Source organism: Lates calcarifer, linkage group LG13, assembly GCF_001640805.2.
Source record: "Lates calcarifer isolate ASB-BC8 linkage group LG13, TLL_Latcal_v3, whole genome shotgun sequence".
Classification (NCBI taxonomy): Eukaryota; Metazoa; Chordata; class Actinopteri; family Centropomidae; genus Lates; species Lates calcarifer.
Window position 1 is genome coordinate 20,468,307 of NC_066845.1, and position 21,098 is coordinate 20,489,404.

The 21,098-nt window shown below is 38.7% G+C and overlaps 1 protein-coding gene across 1 annotated transcript in view; it reads right to left on the bottom strand.

Moving 5' to 3' along the window:
* zmat4a (zinc finger, matrin-type 4a) overlaps positions 1-21,098 on the bottom strand; it is a 119,811-nt gene that overhangs the window by 71,504 nt on the left and 27,209 nt on the right. Inside the window, exon 3 of the mRNA XM_018669730.2 lies at positions 4,686-4,775. Coding sequence (XP_018525246.1) covers positions 4,686-4,775 — 90 coding nt within the window. The remainder of the gene's footprint in view (positions 1-4,685; positions 4,776-21,098) is intronic.

The following is a 21,098-nucleotide window of genomic DNA, read 5'->3' on the forward strand; positions in this document are numbered from 1 at the left end:
GCATTATTAAACTTGTATTAAACTTTGTTTGTGAACATAATCCAGGCAACAATTATGTTTGTCACCACAACATAATTGGGAAAACAAATTAGTACTATGTAAACTTAGTTTCCTGGAGACAGGAAAAAAAAAACAAAAAACAAGGTGGCATGAGCCAGCAAGGTCACCTCACATGAACTAGCCTGGAAAGCTTGACCAGAGCCCTTTTTCAGTTACCTGCCCTGCTCAGTGATGCAGAGGTATGGACAGAGATTCTGGGAAAACAACTGTATCTATGTAGAAACTGATTTCCCTACTGTTCCTGTTAACACAGCCTGTACAAAGCAGACACAAATTCTACCTGACAGCCATACACAAAATACTAATAGTTCTGATACTGGGAGCAGCTGGAGTAATAGTAAAGGCTGTAATGGAGTTTTCTTACTTGCAGTGTGACTCTCATTATCTTTATGTACATTCCTCAGTGTTTACCAGTTTGAAGACCTGCCGTTTTTCTCACTCATAGGCACATTCATTCCACTCAGTCCCTGTCACAAAAGGCCAGCCTCTTGCTATACTTTCATGCTGTCTTTCATATATTTGAAATTCCAACTTGGATTTCCTTTGCTCACATCTCTCAGCCCAATGCAGCTTACACTCATCAAAGGAGCCTGCACTCTCCATTTGTCTGTTCACACAGAAGAGTTGTGAGAGGCATAATAAGGCACCAGTCTCTCTGTCTATCCACAACTTTAGCAGGTATCCTTGGAAAAAACATTACGTCATGATAGGCTAGTTCAGTCTGTGATTTCCTCAGTGTTTGCTTATGAGTAGTAGATTGATCTCTTTTATTTGAATTCTTGGTTATAGCATTTTGGTGTTATTTTGCCCTTTACCGTATTGATCTGTATTTTAAGTTTAGCCCCAGCTGTGACTGTGACTGCCTGTTACCCTGAGTGCAACATTACATCATATTAAGACATAGAAAACACCAGCATGAATTGCTTCAAAAAACACTGCTGCTTCATCTGAATCTCCACAGTCTGTAATTTACTCCAGTGCTAAGCTAATGTTGATAGTTTTGAGAACTTCTTCAGAACTAAAATCTTTTCTTTAACCTTTTAAAATGTTTTTCTGCCATTAAATAAAAGTGTACATTTTTAAATAAATAAAATAATAATAATAAAAAATAATAATAATAAAACGCATACACTTTTATTTAATTGCACCTCAACTCTGAGGTCATCTGTCCCAGAACTTTCTTCCCTTTGGCTGTAACCCCCTGTGATTCTTAACTGCATGGGGCAAAAAATAGTGCATTTAGAGCATACAGTAAGTTCTAACTATTTGATTTTATTTACCATATCACCGCTCACTTTATTTCTCCACTGTGAGAGGTTCACTGCACAGTGATCTCTTCTCTTTGTTTCAGGACTGTTTACAGGCAGTTGTCAGCACTCAAACACAGGCATGGTAAGGCAAAGAAAAGCAAAGAAAACCTTTAAATTTGCCCTTGCCATTTCTCTGTTGTATTGAAACCCTGTTTGTGAATTAAAATCTTGGGAGTTGGAGAAAAGATAATCACCGGGAATTCAGATGTCTCAGACAAAAGTGTTTATTAGAAGCTGTTTACCACTTTTCTTTGCCATATTATAGTCACATTACATTCTTACCTATGTGTGTGAGATCCTCAGAGGTCACTTAAATCTAATCCTTGTCCCATGTTCTTATCTAATAAGCATCACATGTGTCTTGTCCTTTACTCTACTTGGTTCATCCTTGACTGCAGGTAGTTCTTGAACAGCATAGTCTAAGCTTGTGACTTCCCCTACATCCTTAGCTATAAGACCTTGGTCTCCTCAGCAGCAGGGATGTTATTCAGCTCCACTGTCAATAAAAATATAAACTAAACAGTAGGCCACTGTATCGGCACTGTAGAGGTCTTGATACTGGTAAACACTGAGGAATGTTCAGAAACATATTGAGAGTCACACTGTAAGTATGAAAAGTACTTCACAGATCCCTGAAATACAAAACATACTGTTCAACTGCTTGATCACACCTGCATAAATATCTTTTAATATCAACATTCAGTGTGAAGTTTAAATGCTGTCATGGTTGAAAATACACTGTATTTCTGAGAACTATTGTGCTTTTAACTCCACTATATTTATCTGACATTTGATTGGCTTCACCTCCACCAGCTAAAACATGAAAATGTTGCTTATCAGAGTTCAAGTTACACTTTACATTTTCTAGCTCATCTAAAATTGCATAAAGCTTATTAATATCTTATTTAGTTTTATATCATTTTAATATCTTATTTAGAGGCTATAGCATCAAAACATATGAATATGATGGATACAGAATAAACAGTAAAAATGTCACAAAAGAATGTTAGCCAAACTGAAATGTTTTAAAGCCATAACAAAATTAATAAAATTACTCAATTAAATAAAGTGAATCAAGTGATTTCACTCATTATGATATAAACAGGAAATAACTGAAAGCTTCAGTGCAGCAAAGGTCATTACAGACTGTGTATCAAGCTGTATGTTGTACCTGTGTTGCCTGACAAGAAGGTGATGGAAGGCACAAAAGACAGTGAAAGAATGATGAGCAGCTTTGACGTCCATGTTCCTACACCCTAGTCTCATCACTCATCAATCTGATCACACATGGTTTTAGAGAGAGTGACGAAAGCATCTGCAGAAGGCTGACAGGAGATTGACTACAAGATTCCTCTGTCTGCAAGAGCAGAAAAAATCACATAAAAGAAACAGTCACCGGAAGATCTTTTGTGGAGGAAATATGAGGAAGGAAAAGAGAGGACAAGCAGGAAGAGGGAAATGCAGAGAAAAGGGGGAAAAATCTAAACTGAGAAAAAGGTATGAGAGGAAAAGTAAGGGAAGGAAAGATGACAGACAGGGGTAGTAATGTTGGCAAAAGAGATGAATGAAAATAAAAGCCTATAGGAGAGGGGATAAAAAATGACAGGGTGGGGAAAGAAGGAAAGAGAATGGTATGAAAGAAGAGGAAAACAGGATTAGAGAGATGAGGAGGGAGGAGATGAAAAACAGAAGTAATGGAGAGAAAGAAACAATAGAAAATGAAATGAGAATAAAGAAAGAACAATGGGTGACAAGGAGAAAGGAAGAACGGAGAAAGGAAAGGAAAGTAAAGGAATGGAAAGGAAACAACTAAAAAGTAGAAGGCAAAAGAAAAGTGCAGGAGAGGAAAAAGTAGAAAATTAGTAGAGGACAGAGCAGGAAACAATTCAAAAGTAGTGAAAAGGAAAGAGAAAACAAGGAAGGAAAGAAAGAGAAAGCATGGCAAAGTAGAGGCGGGAAAGCAGAGGAGAGGAAAAGGATAAACAAGTAGAGGAAAGAAATGAAGAATAAAAGAAAGGGAAAAGGGCAGGATAGGACAGTAGAAGAAAGAAAACAGGGGGCAAGAGGGAAGGGAATTGGGGAAAAACAGATAAGCAGAAGCACGCAGCAGAGGAAACAGAGGAGAGACAACACAAAAAGAGAGGCAAAGAGTGTGATGAGTTACATAGAGAAGTAGTGGAAATCAGTGTAGAGGAAAGGAAATGATATGAAAGTAGGGGAATTTAAATGAAAGAAAAGAAAGTAGAGAGCAGGACAAGGAAGTATAGGAAAATAAAGGGAAAGTGCAGGAAATAGAGGAAAGAAAATGATAAGATGAGAAAGGAAAGTAGGGGAAAGGAAAGAATATAAATGTAAATGAAAGAAAAAAGGACAGTAAGAGCCAAGAGCAAAGGGAACCAGGGAAACAGATAAGCAGAGGTGTGTGCCAGGGGAAATGGGGGAGAACAAAAAAGAGAGAGACAGAGATGAGAGCGATGGGTTAGTGGGGAAATGTACAGTGAAACAGAAACAGAATAGCAGGACAGGGTGATGAGCTGAGGCAGCGAGAGAAAGAAATAGTATCCCTTATGTGTCCTTATCTGATTCAGAAACCCAGATTTCCAGACTGATAGCTGGCAAACTGCCTGTAATCACTGAGGAGACCTTAACCTCTTCACTCCAATCCTCACCTCCTCCATCACCCTAAACTCCACTTAAAAAGAGCCTAGATGAAAATGCCCCTTTTGGTGTGACACTGACATAAAATCTCTACATGCACCATGAAATCTCAACACTGTAATGTTTATCAGAGTGTGGGCACAGCTGCAACGTGGATGTAAAAACCCTGTCTTTGTCTTTCCCCAGTGGAGACAAAGAGGAACAGAAGTTGCTTCAAGCTGTAAAGGCTACACTAACCAAACAACACACATCTCCACCCAAACGCTAATCGAACAGGCAATGACAGGCCACATAATTGTGTCTGTCAAACACGTCATGTACTTTCAATTTACATGACAGGGAGGGCTGGGTACCTCACAATGTGTCTTTGTGTTTGATGAAAGGTTGGCATCCCCTTGCATCCAACCACAGTGTAGTCACTGTCGCATTGTTCATTGGTCTAGAAATGTGGCACCGCTGTTTATCTGTCAGCTATTCTGACACAGAGGGGGAGGGTACGGGGTCATGCTGGGAAAAGCAGGAAAATCCATTAACAATAAAGGTTTCCGAGTGAGACAGCCCTGGACTGATGTGCGCATGTTTGTCAGTGATTACTGAGACTGTGGGGTGAAATACAGCACGATGGACAGTGAGATGTAGAATTCATTCAGGACTCACATTGTCTGTTCTGAGCTTCTTGGCAGGGCAGCCTCCATCCACAGGATGTAGCATGTAATACAGCCGCACTTTATTGGCGTGTTTCCGACTCTGGAAAGGAAAGGAAAGAAGAAGGGGAAAAAATATTAGTAAAGCAGAAGGACAGTGGCTGATTCATCCGGTGCTGCAGGCCCTCAAGTGTCAGTTGACTCGAACATCCAATTTTGTAATGTATTTTACCCAGAATTCATTTATTTACACTGTGTAGTTCATACATTTGTGTTTCAGTTATCATTTGCCATGCCCTCCTTCACTTCCCTTAGCACTTCATTTCATACATGGGGCTAGATATTACGCATGTGGGTTCTTTAACTCACAGCATCATTTTTAGCCACAGCAGGCAACTGTTTTCAGAGAAATAGCTCATAGTGCACTCTGCTCTGCACCAAACAGCAGACAGACAAAGTTAGTAACTAACTTAGTGAAGTATTTAGCAGCTAAAGAGCTTCAGAAAGGATGTTCTCAGCCAGTGTTATTATTATTATCACTATTTTATGGGGCATTTTTAATGATATATAGCAGACAGTGGAGAAAAATGAAAAATGGTATAGCAACAAACCTCACGCCTGCAATTTGACACAGGGCTGGGGATGTTTGTGGTATGAGCCATTATTTTCAGCCACCAGGAATAAAATAGATCTAAACAGGACTAGAATCAATGTCTGTGTTGGTTTCAAATCTCCCAATAGTTAAAAAGCAATGTGTAGTTACAGCATCATGTCATTTTTAACTCAGCAGAATGACCCAGTCTGTCCCACACAGATTGCAACAGAGAGTTACACTTAAAAAAGGATAAAGACCGCTGGTTTGGTTCTTTGAATCAACTGAACTGAGGTATTGGAATTTGTTTCAAGTGAGAAAAGTAGTATCAGAGCATCCCTTGTTAAATTATGACAAATTCTACCAGTCTGCAAATTAGGTTAGCAAAACAAGCATCTACAGCATATGAAAGAGTTGCAAAATTACCATACTTTAAATATTAACCATGAAGAAAACAAATATTTTAGGGCCAGCTAGGATATACTATATAATGCCATGACACAGACCTTATTTTGGCAGCTAGAAGACATCCTATTGCCATAACAATGCAACCTCACTATCGAAATGTCAAAACTGGAATAAAAATGTCAGCACAGTCAAAGAATCCTAACAACTGAGACCTTGAGCTCAGACCTGCTGATCTGGTATCAACAAAACTCAAGTTTCTGTGATAATGCTGGTGGAGTTAGCACCCTACTGCTGCACAGTATAAACACTCTGGGTAATCACTGTCATGTATTAATGATATTGTGATGAAAAATTGCCTCTTTAAGTGCCTCGCTTTCACAATTCAGTGAACTCACAGTTCAAATATGCCTTTAGAGCAAAAGGCCAAGAGATATTGAACCAGACTGAATTAATGTGTTGTGTTACATCAATCTGTGCTGGAGTTTATTTGAAAGAGTCACACATTATTTACAAAAAGAGTCCACCTGAGCATGGCAATGTCTTTTCTTCCCTTTCTAATATACACCCCAGTTTCAAAGATCTGTCTTGTGTCTGTGCCAGGTAGAGGACCCATCAAAAACAGGAGAGGACTGTCAAATGAAGTGCTCCCCGACACTGGATCGAATTGATAATTAGTGCTCGGTTCACTGAGGGTGAAGCAGGAGTCTTCTTACCAGCAGACCATCGATCCCCCAGGATCTGATAGCAAAGCCACGACAGGGAAAAGACAGAATTTGGAAGGACAAATTAGTTTATCTGAAACAGCTTCTGCTTCATGAGGAGAAGCTTCGGATATCAAGAGAAGTGATAAAGAAAGAGGAGGGAAAACCTCCTGTGATATATTCAGCACTTCATCAGGGGAAACCAGAGTTTATAGTTACAAGATAGCATCTAGTGAGGCATGGTGCAGTGTGGACAGGTGCCCGGCGTATTACTCCGTCAGGCAGAAGGACAGCCACTGGCTTCTCTCCGCAAGGGCATGACAGACAAACTCATCCTGCCCGGTCAGGGGTGAGAGCGAGGCTGCAGGAATCTATTTGTCTAGGCTGTCGGGTTTCCTGGCAGAGAGAATGCAACTTGAGCTCTGTCACTTCTTTGAGGAAAAAAATGATCAAGCTTGAAAAGCATGAAGGACACATGCAGCTCACTCAGCAAACCTTTCATTAAATCTGTTCTGTTTTCATCACCTCATTTTTAAATGAATGCAGCAAAAATGATGTCGACACGTAGCTCAAATAAACAGGAACAAAGCCCTCTCTCTGCCATTTCATAAAATCACTAGTCTTGTTACTTTTTGGGAAAGTGAAGTTGCTCTATTTATATTGTATTACTGTCTCAATATAACATTCACTGCAGCAGCAGAGACATTTCAAACTCAGTGGGTGGAAATAGGAAGGAAAATTTAAGCATTTGAAATAGAGTAAAATAGATCACAGGAATGTTTTTTACACTGGCAGAACCAGTTTTGAACTGTTAAAACTACTTGTCTCTGTGCTAAAAATAGCACAGAGACAAGCACTTTTTTAGATCTTTTTGTCCATGCAATAAAGGAAAATGATCATGGGGAAAAAGCTATTCCACATTTGCCATTCACGGAGCACAGGAACAAGACAATCAACTGGAGTTTGACATCAATTTCCTATGAGGTCAATGCTTATAGCTACCGCATCAAAAAGGCATCATTTCGCAGCAGGCTGGGCTTTGATTCACCCCTTGAAATGATTTCAAGGATTTTTTTTTTTTCGTAAGCTGCAATCAATTGCACTTCTGGTGCTCAGATGCAGTATTTGTTACGTTACCCCAAAGAGCTTTTTTACACACTGAGGTAACATCTCTACTTTTCAGCAGAGTGATGTTTCTGCAGCGCAAACACTTCCAGCTGCAAACTGGAGGGAAAAATCTCCACTTCACCAGCTTACATTTAATAAATTGGGCTATTGAACACATTTATATTTGCCCATTTGAATTTCATTGTATTTGCTTGTTATTTTAATTGTAATTATTATTTCTTCACTTATTTACATAACTTCCTAATTAGCTGAATAACCATAACCAAAATGCTGAACTGCTCCTTTAAGTGACACTGAATATTTTAAGAATAAAGAAGATACTGTATGTGGTCTACACAGAGAACCTACACCTCATCTGTTAGAGCAAATGCAATACCTCCTTACAGACAGTGTCATGTATTTTCTGTAACAAATATATCATTTTACTAAGTTGCTTTTCATGCCTGTTCCCATCACAATATTTTAGACCATACTTTTTGCAGTTATCAGCAAAACCTACAAATATCAACATGACAACCTGTCTTACATCCACAGAATCAGCAGTAATAATTTCAACTGGTTTACCAACTTACAAACTAATGTGTTCTGGTCACTCAGTCAGCTTCTGTCTGCACACAGTGTGTAACTGTGGTTGTGAGGTTATTTTCACTATAGAGCTGATGAAATCTGCAAAACAACACAATTAATACATGTGTAATTGTAACTGGCCAGTGACACACTGTCAACTGAAAACAAGAGATTCTGTTTTCATCTGACAATGTGTAACTGGTATGTTTTTCTAGTAAAAAATGTTATGAAAAACAAGTAAATACTAGCATGTTCCATAACTGGTTCATTTAAAAATTTGATGAAAGAGTGCATTTGGAAAGCTGATATCATTCATGTGGGAGTTTTTATCTTGGCTCTACTTTCTGCCAGCAGGTCCCCTGTTGCCTCCTCCCACTGTACTTTACCAAATGTTAAACCTGTGCTGTTTCATGCATCTTTCAAACCTACAAAACACATGGAGAACTATTGAGCTGTAGTGTAATTGAGCTCTGAATGCATGCTAAAAATATATTACATGTGTGAGGTAAACTTAGGTAAAGTTAATTGTGATGAAGATTGGCCTTATATGAATTCCACTGCTAAGTTGTATTAAACACAGGGAATGTGCAGACAACAAACATGGAAATTATAAAAAGACAACATTGTAGCTTTTTGTATTAAAAAAATGCTGCTTAGCAACTGACTGTCAAGAAGTCAACAGCTTTACTACATTCCCATCAGCATTTGTCAACATCACACTCTGGCAGTGGCTCTAAGTATGACAATGAACAACTTTTACTCAGTGTTTCAGACCGAAACATTTCAACAAATCAAATGAGGTGACATTAAACTTCATACATCCATTCATGGTCCTCAGAGGACTAAGCCTATTAAGTTTGGTGACATTTGTGGGACTGACAGAAATGCCTTGACAACTGCTGGATGGATTGCTATGACATTTGCAAATTGATTTTCATGCCATAGAAGAATGAATGGAATCTAATGGACTGGAGGGAAAAAAAATGCATTCATACACTATGAATGCACTGTGTATGAATCCAACAGGAAACACTGTTTGGAACATGGCCTGAACATTTGTAAGGTATGTATGATTGAATTAAAAGTAAAAGTACAAAATATTACAACAAACCCAGACTACCAAAACCAGCAGGAAACACTGTGCAGGCAGATCAGTGAGGAGAAACATGCCATTATGTGACACTGACCTAAAGGTTATTAGTATATATTTCAGCATACAGCAGATTTACACTTGCACGGGCATGTTGAGCTGATGAGTCTTGTCTGGGGAAGCTGATTAGAAAAATCAACCCTGACTGAGAATTTAACTAAACTATATTGGAACTACTCCTTTGTGAGACGTGTTTGTGTGAGAGGGAATTTAAGTGCACGCTTGACATAATCATGGCTGAAAAAAAATCCATACTGCATTACCACCACATCAGTGAGCTGATCAGTACTTGTGTGGGCTCAGACATTCAGCTTGCCAGAGCCAGGGTGGGTACTGTGGATACTAGTAGACATCCCAAATCAGACCATAACAGGACTGCCAACCCAAAAAACTAGCCTTGTTCCTCATTGGAAATAATAAAATCTGACCCTCCTCATATATAAAACTGATCCTCAGGGGTATGAATAATATGTGGGGGAGGCAGTGGTGTAGTGGAAAGTGGATGAGTGCACACTCTTCCATCTAAACGGCTGCCTAACAAGTCCCCCACCATGAACAAGCACATAGGTCTTTGATAAGATACAACCCATAGAAGCCTAAATATAACTCCACTGTGGCAGCATGAATACTGGACCTTTATTGTTATGGTTAAAATAAAAAAATAAACACTTCGTCATGGTCACAGACTGTTTTCACATGTGAAATGATGGCAGTCTCCTGTCTCAAACTCCTGTGTTTTGTCGACCCATCCATCCACCCTAGACTGTAGCTGTACTGAGCAGCTCCCTAGTGTGAATATCATTATCTGCATGAAGGTGAAGCACAGCACCAATAGTAATAATTATGTATTTACGACTTCCCTTGAAAAAAGCAGTGGATGCAATCGGTCTAAAATACCAAACACTAATTTTAAATCTGGTATTTCAATTGACTTTTTTATTTAAAAAAAAAGCTCAGGCTCTAGAAGTAGTGTAGTGGTTGTGTTTGCAAGTTCAGTCGAATCCTTCTCTCACCAAAACAGGCCAGACAAAATTACTGGTTGCGCTACCATTAGAAAGCCTGATGAACTGAAAAAGAGCCATAAATATGCTTCTGGTGACTACAAAACTCTACCAGACTCTCTGTAGACAACGCAGTCTCACAGTGGATTCTCATGGCTGGTTAGCTCTGAGTCTGTGAATGTTAAACTGAGCCACAGTGTCCCCTGACCCTCCACATCACACACTACGTAGCCATGAGACCTCACCTCACACAGTCATCTCTCCCTCACTTGCATTTCTTAAATTTAGATTTTAAACCTAATTTTATATATTTCCTGATTTTTTTAACCATTCAAATATAGCTGGGTGGTTAATAACATATTTTTCTGTGAACACATTACTATTACTGCTTTACACAGACTTTAAATATGCTGTGAGAATTTGAGGGTGTAGTTACCCTTTAAAATTTACCAGAATATAGAAATAAAACAAATAGCAAATCTGTTTGTTTGTTTTTTTTTTTTTTTTTGATAACCATAGGTGGGTCTGCCTAGGGATACAGAATCAAATCTTGGGCACATCCCCAGTAAACAGGGAGTGTCTTATTGGCACAGTTAACAGTATTTCTTGTCAGATCACAGAGGCCTTGTGCAGAACAAGGAAAACAGCCAGCAATACAGTCAGGTAGTTGAGAAACTGCCCATTAAGGATATACTGCTCATAATTATTCACTATAAATTTCTTGATGATCTAGCGTCATTTATTTTAAGCTGTACCTGCAGAGTTGGGTGTCCACTTTTCCACTTAATAAATGATGTTGGCAGCATTCTGCTCCTAGTGTGTTTACTGAGCATTAGCTGCCAGAACAACAGCCCATTTGTTTTATTCTGCAGTTTAAGAAACATAAGTGGTACTACTGCATGCAGCTTGGTTTCACTGTCCAGTAGTAATTTTGGTCTCAGTGCACTATAGTAAGGTTGGCACAGTGCCATGTCTACCACTGCAGAGTGGCATGTCTAGGTTACATGTTAATGTGGCACTAAAACGCTGATAGGCCATATGCAAATGAGATGACATACTGTTGCAGTTGGTCAGATGTTCAAATGTCTGTAGAACACAAAGCATTTGGTGCAATGGTGTAAAGTTTTCAAAGTAGTTCATAATAATTAAATTAATAAATGAATTAATAATATTCATTTCTTAAGACGTTTTTAGTTTTTTTTATTCTTCTGGTATGGCGGCACTTGGTCACAGTGTGCTTTCTGTTTCAGAATATTCCACAAGTCAGCGTCAATATATAAAAGACAGAATAATGCCAGAATCACATCCACTATGTCTGACTAGTTGATTAATCATAAACACTTGGCTCAGAAACATGTCAGACCAAACACTGGATTCTGAGCAGTAACAGGAAAAATACAGACGAGGGTGAGTTTGTGGGTGAGCAAGCAAGGTCTTCTTGGCTCCATTCGAACCCGAGGACCCGAAATGTGACCCAGGACCTATGCAGAGTCAGATCCAAGTTTCCAAAGGTGAAGCAGGTCTGGGTCAGGTCTTGTTCTATTGCCACAGGTCTGTTTCACATTAAGTGTAACACAGAAGACCTGGCTGTGTTCAGATTGAAGTGTCAATTCAGGTGTTGTATTCAAATTGCTTGACTGATTCAACCTTCAGTCCAAAATCCAAATACATTCAGTAAATTGTCATATATGACAAACAAACCATCACATCCTTACATTTGCGAGAGTGGACATGGATATGTTGGGCAAATTTGCTAGAAAAATGATTGAATTATGAATGAATGAATGATCAAAAATTGCTGATTTGTTTTCTGTTGATCATCTAATCAGTTGATCAGTTAATCACTGTTGCTGTCATCTCAATAGTACGGGGGCCTTTGTATAGCACATATTAGGAAATAGTTTTTTCAGTTATATTGGAAGACATAAAAAACCTCTGTAGGTGTGAATGTGATGTTCGTTTGTCTCTATATGTCAGCCCTGTGATAGACTGGTGACCTGTCCAGGGTGTACTTTGCCTCTCACCCAGTGTCAGCTGGGATTTGCTCCAGACTCCCAGCAACCCTCAAAGGTTAAGTAGTACAGCTAATGGATGGATGGATAGAAGACCTGATAACTTGCCTGTTTTGCCAACAAGTTGCCTGTTCTGTGCCTTGAAGGGCCAGGCCAGCACCATTATTAGTACCATCCTCACTCATCACAGCACTCTAAGTGCCTCAGGATGCTGCCTGTTATACAACGAATGCTCCCCTCTACCTCCCTGGTCATTTCTGGAACCTTTTACCCAAACACAGCCCTGAGTGTTTTGTGACTTGCAGTAGACCAGTGGCTGAGTGCAGGCTCAAAGAGCCCTCTAATTATAGAAAGTCAAACAAAAACAGTTGTGACAGAGATCAGGTAAACTCGGAGGCCTGGGCTTAGCTGTCTTACTTAGCTGTCCCTGGATGATTTAGGCACAGGGTTTCTGTACTTACCAGTTATCCCAGGGCTCTGCACTGTTACTGACTATTGTTGTACCCCCTCCAGTCTATAACAAAACTTTCCACTGCATGGAACCCTAGGAAAAGCACCGCAGTCCACACTCAAACAGGCATTATCTCATGAATCATCACTCGTTTACATCAAAACAGCAGGCTCATGCAGAGTTTTGTGGGGGGATTACAGCGTGTTTACTCAGAAAGACCTCCAAGGATTTGATGCTTCCAGCAGCGAACGAAGCAAAGTTCTGCTAAAGCTTTTCAAAACAAAGCAGCAGAGTAAAGAGGCTGGTTCAACTGATGCCTAACATCATGAGCCTGCAGCACGTTTACCTGGTAAAAGGCATCAGTACCCCATGATTGATTTCCATTAATTGGCTGTTTTTGAATACAGCAGTGAAGTTAGTCTTTACAGAGCAGGTCTCCAGTGAGCATTTAGAATAAAGGTTAATGAGAGGAGGCTCAAATTACTACATACACTGCATCAATTTAACCATACTTTTATGTCCTTCAATCTTTAAAATCAATAATTCAACCTTTGTTTTTTATAGATCTGTATATTCTGTATTTCATACTGGTATTTTATAATGGTCAGTTTTAAAGTTGTCTGTCCACCACTGTGATTCAGACTCAGATATCTCATCCGTTTAACATTTTGCACAGTCAGTCATGGTCCTCACAGGATGAGTGCTACTGACTTTAGAGACCTCACAGACTTCTAGGGTCACCATGAGTTGGAAATTTTTGGTTCAGGTTAAATTAATTTCTACAAATATTAGATACTATGAGACATTCCCATCTGCAACAGCTATTGATAATTAGCCAATATTGGCATGCTAACATGCTAAACCAACTTAATGACCATGGTAAACATTATATCTGCTAAACACCAACATGGCAGCACAATAAGCATGTGTACAGCCTAACAGAGCTCTCAGCATGGCTATAGATACCTTGGGCTCAATGTTTCTAAAATAAGGTACAAATAACACAAATAGGGGGTATTTCTTTGCAATTTTGGTAACCACAGATGGTGGCACAAACCAGACACACAAGAGGCTGAATACATCATTTGTGGAAGGAATTCAGAATCAGCAGGTGGAGTAATGAACTAAATCTTCAGATGAGCTCCTCTCATCCCATTTAACAGCAGCAATGGAGGGATACGGGCTTGGTCTAAGCAAGAGAATTACATGTATGAACATTAATCTCCATGAGCAACCCATGAGCAACCCCAAAAAATACAGAACACCCCAAATATGAATAAACATCACCCCAAATATGCTGTCAGTGGTAGAACTAACAGGGTGGTTATAGTTGTGCAAACAGCTACATTACAACTAACTGACTTACACCTAGTTAACTTTTGCAGAGAAGTGATTAATACATAGTTTTAATTTCAACTTTAACTTCATGTTCAATCAAGAGAGAATGTACAGGTAAGAATGTTAGCATAACATCAAAACTTTGGTTAGAAATTAATAAAATTCATATTGCACCAATAGCAAAATTAAAGAAGGTAGAAAACAGTTGGGTTAAGGGAACTAGGAGGGGCCACAGCATAGAGAAAATTCACAAATACATGCTACACTTTTGTAGTATCAGTATGGCATGCTTTAGCTGTGTCATGGTGTGATGTGCTGTGATGCACCACTGTCCCAGCAGGTGCTAACTACACTGACCTGTGACATTCTGGTCCTATCTGGGAGCATGAAACTGTGTCATCACACTTAACTGATTGGCTTAACATTTGTGGTCAGGCAGTGGATTAGACAGAAAGCACCATGTTAAAAGAGATGCTAGTCATGCTGGTTTGTAGTTTAATTTAACAACTGTGTGTTAGTGTTGCTTTCATCTAACACAGTAGCCTCACTGTTTCCTGATCCATCCTCTACTGTGCTCTTGTGCTATTGTGGTGGTAGGCCACTGTTATAGCTGTACCGAAAGTGAAAACTTTTTGCTTTTTGTTTTTCATATAAAACTTTAAAACAGCATGGAATCCTGACATAATCACTAAGGTTTTAAGTTTTAGTTTTAAATATTTGAAAGGAGGAATGGTATCTTAAACGTATGACAATTCAGCATGTCACCTTTCATTGCCACAATGTGAGGACACATAATGCAGTTTTGATAGTCTCCTGCAGATTCAAGTCAGATTTTCTTTTTATTGTTTTTAATCTGTGGGGAAAGTTTGCATGCTGTATGTGGAATATTTTGGCCTATACAAGACTTATTCTGCTTTTGATAACATGACCTCATAATGATAATGATGATGGTGATGACATTTTTAATTTTAAAAAACTGTATATGATAGTAATATTTCAGTCCAGACAATGCATGTAATCACCAATGTGCACTGTTACATTACTTGTGATAATGGATTTTCTGATTATTGACAATCTGACTTATAACTCAGGGCATGCCTCCATAAGCACATTTGAAACTCATCTTGGTGTCATCACTACTGGTCTGTTCTGCGCCATCATTTGTTTCAGTTTATGGCATTTATTCATATTTGTAAACTACACACACAGAGTAAATGCTGAGAATTAATGTAATTAAAAATAGAATCATAGACTGAGCTCACTTGTGAAATTAAGGGTTAGTGCAGATAAGGAAAACTGTGACTTTTAAGCCTTGGAGAAGAAAAAAAAAAAACAAGATATGGACTCAGTAACTAAAACTGCAGCACAGTAGGAAAGTATTCCCAGGGTTTTGTACTCACAGTGTGCTTCCTCAAAGTCACCCCAATGTGATAATCAGTAAGAACCTGTCAGATGGTCTCAGATAAGTGCTTTACAAGGAATTAATCTGATAGCATGCAGCTTCACTATGACTTTACTGGACAACCATTGAACAGATCAGCATGCATTAGTCAAGCAACACTGACAACTGAGCCAACATATTACTAATATTAAACCCTATCCATATTACACATAGATCATCAGTTTGGACAGTGCACTCAATGGTCAAAAACTCTGTTATATAAAGAAAAGTGATGCATTCAAAATATTATTTCAGTAAAAGAACAGTACTTTGATACATTTTAGAATAATACTGATCTACTGGTCTATCTCATTATAATTTATGTGTTAATTATGTTTTGTATTAATAAACAGTTTCTGCAAAGTAATATCCACAAAATGGAGATGCTCATGAAAAGTAAAAGTAAGTCAGAATTTCACACAGGTGCAGTATTTGAGTAAATGTACCCTTACTTTCCAGCACTGGTAATAATGTCAAGTTTAAATCTAAGTATTGAAGTTTGTCAAGCTTAAGAGAAAAAGTCTGGACTGAAAGACTGCTGAAAGTCTGTACTGACTGCAAGGTGCACTGTAATGGTGGATTCCTGTGAAACCATATACACAGGAGAAACTACTAATAAGCAAGAGTCAGATGTTCACCTGTGGTAAACACTGGTGAAATACAAACTGTCTCCTGAACAGCAGGGAGCAAAAGATGGACTCACGAGCTTTAGATCTTTTTCTCTTCTCATCCCTTAGGTTCACACACCAGCCAGAATAAATAGAATACAGGATATGTGCAGTATCAAAACACACACAGCCAGCTTTAAAAAATATAGCATTTGCAGAAGGATTTTCACACTGAGGCATGAATTTACAAGAGGCCTATATACATGAAATGAAAAATGACAGCAGAAATATGGAAGTGGCTGGGTGTGGGAGCATCAGTGCTCCCGCTGGGCTCCAGCTGGAATAGATGTACCCATCAGCACAGCCCGCACTATTCCTACCAATAGCATTGGGAGAGGTTGGATATATTGGCCCAACACCTCTCATTTACATTTGCCTTGCTAGTACCTGCCAAACTATCCAACACTGGAAATAAGCCTTGGTTCAGCTGGCTAATACCAACATAAGCAATTGCAATCAGAGCAAAAATCAAAGCAGGAGTTCAATTTGTTTCTCAGGACAAGGACCAACTTAATTCTCAGCTGCCTCACCACCTCATTGCTTTTAAAACAAATTTGAAACGTGATGATTACTAGATGGATTCAAGATTGCCCCCCCCCCCCCCCTTTTTTTTTTTTTTTTTAATTTTTAGTTTAACCCTTTCTAGGCTAAGGCAGCACACTGCAGGCTGGATTGAGTTTTTCATACATGAGCCAAACCTTCTTGCCAGCAGGCAGAGGATTGTTCAGCAGAACAGTAGACAATGCAAGGAGGAAACTCTGAGACAGCTGACAGAACACTGTCACGAAAGTAGGCCATGCAGTCAATCCTCAAACTCCCACTAAAAACATGGTATCGACCAAGAGCAAGATCTTCTGAGATCAAAGACAACACGCCTGTCGGCTTAATACAACATACCACATTAGAAAGCACAAATGCATCTATTTCGCTGGCTTTGAGAGAAACAACATCATATGGATGTTTATGTCACCTCAGATATGCTTTTACATCCCTGACAATGTCATCTGCAGAGCTACAGAGACAGAACAGCTCTCTCAGGATGATACACAGCTCTGCTTCTACCTTTTTATCCATGACCATGCCATGAAAAATGCAGTTCAGTTTTTAAAAAAAGGGCTGTGGATATTTCAAAGAAACAATGCACAGCTGTCAGAAACAGCTGTAAAGAGTAAATGTATTATGATTCTGTGGGCGATTTGAGCACAATGTCTCCCCACTAAGCCTGAGGACTTTTCACTCCACTGATTTTTTTTTTTTTTTGACAGCTCCTAATATTATATCTCATTCCCATTCCCCAGAGCTTAGAAAGCTTTTGTTCTTCTTTCCATCAGAGGATTTCAAGATGATTTCTCACAAAAGTTGGAGTGATGAAAACAGTGTGTGAAAACTGCATTATGAAAAAAAGCAACCACAGTTGAAGTCCATAAAATATGTTAATCATTCAAACTTTGTCACTTAATTCTTCTTGAGAGGTCAGCAGTCACAATAATGGAGAATTTTCACTTTTACTCCAGTGTATTTTGGGAGTACAATCAGTTCATGTACTATGTACTACATGCAGTATTGCACTATTTCTATTCATTTGATCTGTCCTTTTGATCTGATCTTGTTTTTAACTAAATCTTACATTATAAAGCCTTTTTTTTTTTTTTTTTTCACTTTTTTCAAACCAATTTGTTGGCCACACACCTGCCTAAAGGTCTTTACATACTAGGGGTGTTTTTTCTTTCTTTTTTTCAAACCGTCCCACCAACAAAATAAAATACATCTGGACATGGTAGAGCTTCAACTCCTAGATATTTGCAGGTGAGCATTGTGTTGTTTATTCACATTTGTTTACGTATAAAGGCCTTGAGTTGTGTGCACTGCAGCACGTGAGTCAGGGCTATAGAGAGGGCTGCACACAGAAGTAACATCATAGGGAACATGGGCAAATTGTAGCATCTGCTCTACTTGAGCGAATATCTCTGTCAAGACCTGAATATTGCTGCCCACCATCAACATTATGTGATGATGTCACAGCTGTGATGTCAGTTTGGTTAGGGTCTGTATTTTCTATCTTCTTGAGAACCCCTCACCCAAAACCCAAACTTCACAATCAGCACCGCACACAGTGAGTTTGGAGTCGACTGAATGAGTGGTTGTTCAGAAAATCAAAGGACAGGCAGACAGAATGGCAGACAGACAAAGGTTTCTAGATTACTGCAATTTATAGATAAGAAAAATGTTGTCATCAGCACCAACAGGGCCGGCTACAATATTAAATCCACTGTGCACCATAGTCCTGCTGCTGATGGCTACAGGTATTAGGTATTTAAGGGGAAAAATACTTAATAGACTTGTTAAAGTGATAGCAACAAAAGTGAGAGACATCTGATTTTGTCTCATTTAACAAGCGACTTAGCTTGCACATGGTCAGAGCAAATGTGCAAAGTGTGCAAAATGAACACACAAGGACTGCTTTTGCGCAATTTGTATCACCAACAGACGCCCAGAGGTGTATTACAATAGTTGGATATGGCTCCACTAGTCATCCATGACACTACTTTGTCCTAGTGGCCACTGAGTGGCCAAGACACTGAACAGCAAACATATTATATGCATATTATTATGCTTTGAATTGAGAATGTTTAAACCACCAAGACTCTATATTCATTAAACTTTACCAGAGCACCAAACAGCTATGTATAACTTTTTTAGGTTTATGCACTGTGTGAGAACTTTTCATCCAAATAAATCATCTTTGAGTCTCTTATCCGAGCTCTTATAATACAGACGAGGTGTGGCCAAGAAATAACCCCACACATAAACTGTTATTATGTTATATAATGTTTTAATCAATGGGCTTTAGTAGTGCTTTAGTTCTTCTCAAACTATTGCTCCTGCTATGGGGGAGTAGCAGGAGGAGGGGATAAGCTGCTAGCATTTATAGAAATGTTTCCAACACTGTGGGTCTCCAAACTAGAGAAAACGTAAAATTCTAACACTCAAAATTTCTTAAAAGTGAATGTAGAAAAGTATTACTGTTTTGATGTATTAAAGTCTCCATTCTATGTATTGCAAAAAAATGTATGCAGAGATCTCACAGCGGGTAACTTCATTAATTATCAAAATCTTCCCATATAACAGGACCTACGACTAATTGACAGTCTGTGCTTTTTCTACATAGATATTAGCTGTTTCACACATATTTAAAGTTTTAGGCCTGTACTGTAAGTTCATTTGTAAAGCAGTGATTATTTCTTCTTTAAGGAAATCTTCATACCATGTTTCATCTGGATAATCATAATTTGTTGTGTCAGCAGGATTATTACAAACAGTTTCTCAGTTTATGCTGGTAGCTTTTTTTCCAGCTTTTCTCACAGTATTTACAGTAGTGGTATTGTTGTGCTCATACTTATAAAAGTATATATGGCTCCAGACTAACGTTTTCCCCTAGTAGCTCTGGTGCTCCTTATTGAAATTTTTAGGAGCACCAGCCCAAAAGTTAGAAGCACCGCTTAAATTGTCATTCAGCGCAAACTCATTCATATTTTTGCCATCTTAACTGTATTACTGAAGTGCTTCAGTAATAAATAGACAACAGACAGAAATAACAATGTGTCGTTTTATTACAAATGAAAAGTATTAAATAATTATAAGTAAACCACAAAATATCACTGGTCAAACAAGACTTATAGTGAAGAGATTTGAACTGTGATTTGCTCATCTTCCCAAAGTCAGGGTGAAGCCACTAACTAGCTGTAGGAGTGAATATGGCTAGAATTTTTATCTTTATCTATCCATACCCTTATCAGTCCAGCTCTCATACTGTAATTGGTACCTTACCACTTTAATGCTGTGGTATATTTAATGGTGATGATGTGAAGATGATGAAGAGAAGATCTCCGCTGACACTGTCTTGCTTGCATATAGAAGTCTATTACAAAAAAGTCAACAGCATCAAAACAAGCACTGCAGTAGCCTGTGAGAGGATCCGAGCCAATATGGATCTCTCTCCCAACAGCTCTCAACATCAGTATATATATATATGTTAGTTGTCTTTACGATTTATAGCGAGACATCGGGATCTCACTCAATGACCTCACTTCCAGGAAACAGAGAGAAAGGAGGAAAGGCCCAGTCCCTGTCCCTTATATGTATATGTTCATGGCTACTAACCTAAACATGAACCCAAAGAACAGAAAGACATACATGGAGCTTCGGGCATTCCAAGAGAGTAAAAACCATATATGGAACGTCAGACACTACAATGCATTGTTTTTTGTTTTTTTTTAATTGTTTTAAAAAATACATAAAAATAACTGCTGCTTTTCTAAATGCTTGTTGAACAGGTGGTTTGATAAAGTACTTTTCCACTCATGATTGGTCTTTTTATTTTTACTTAAATCAGTGTAGTAGTTGTCAACTCAAGTTGTCCTGTATTCACTTGGTTCACTGCAGCCATTGTGTGTGTGTGCGTGTGTGTGTGTGTGCGTGTGCGTGCGTGTGTGTGTGTGTGTGTGTGTGTGTGGCCCCTCCCCAGACAGAGAAGACAGACAAGCAGAGCAAATATAAATAGAGAAACAGAAAATCAATATGTGGTGGTCACTGGGCTCCACAAATAAAGCAACGTATAAGAAACACTGGGTAAAACCCTAGAACAGGGTTGGGGCATATTTGCAGGTCACCCAGTTGCTATATATATGTATATATAGTGATAATGGACATGTTTTTTGAACACATTTTCTAAAAATAATATTATGCACATGTATGTACACACTGACATGAGTTTCAGTTTATTAATAAAGTTAATAAAATTAATATGTAAAACACTGTTCTCTTCCTGGACTTTTTTGTAGATTCAGTAAACTGTGCAGCTTTTACTCTAGATAGGGGGCTATGAGAATGGGGAACTTAAACAAAATATTATTTTGTCTGTTGTGATTTTATTTTCTACACTCCCACTAGTACCACCACCACTTCCACA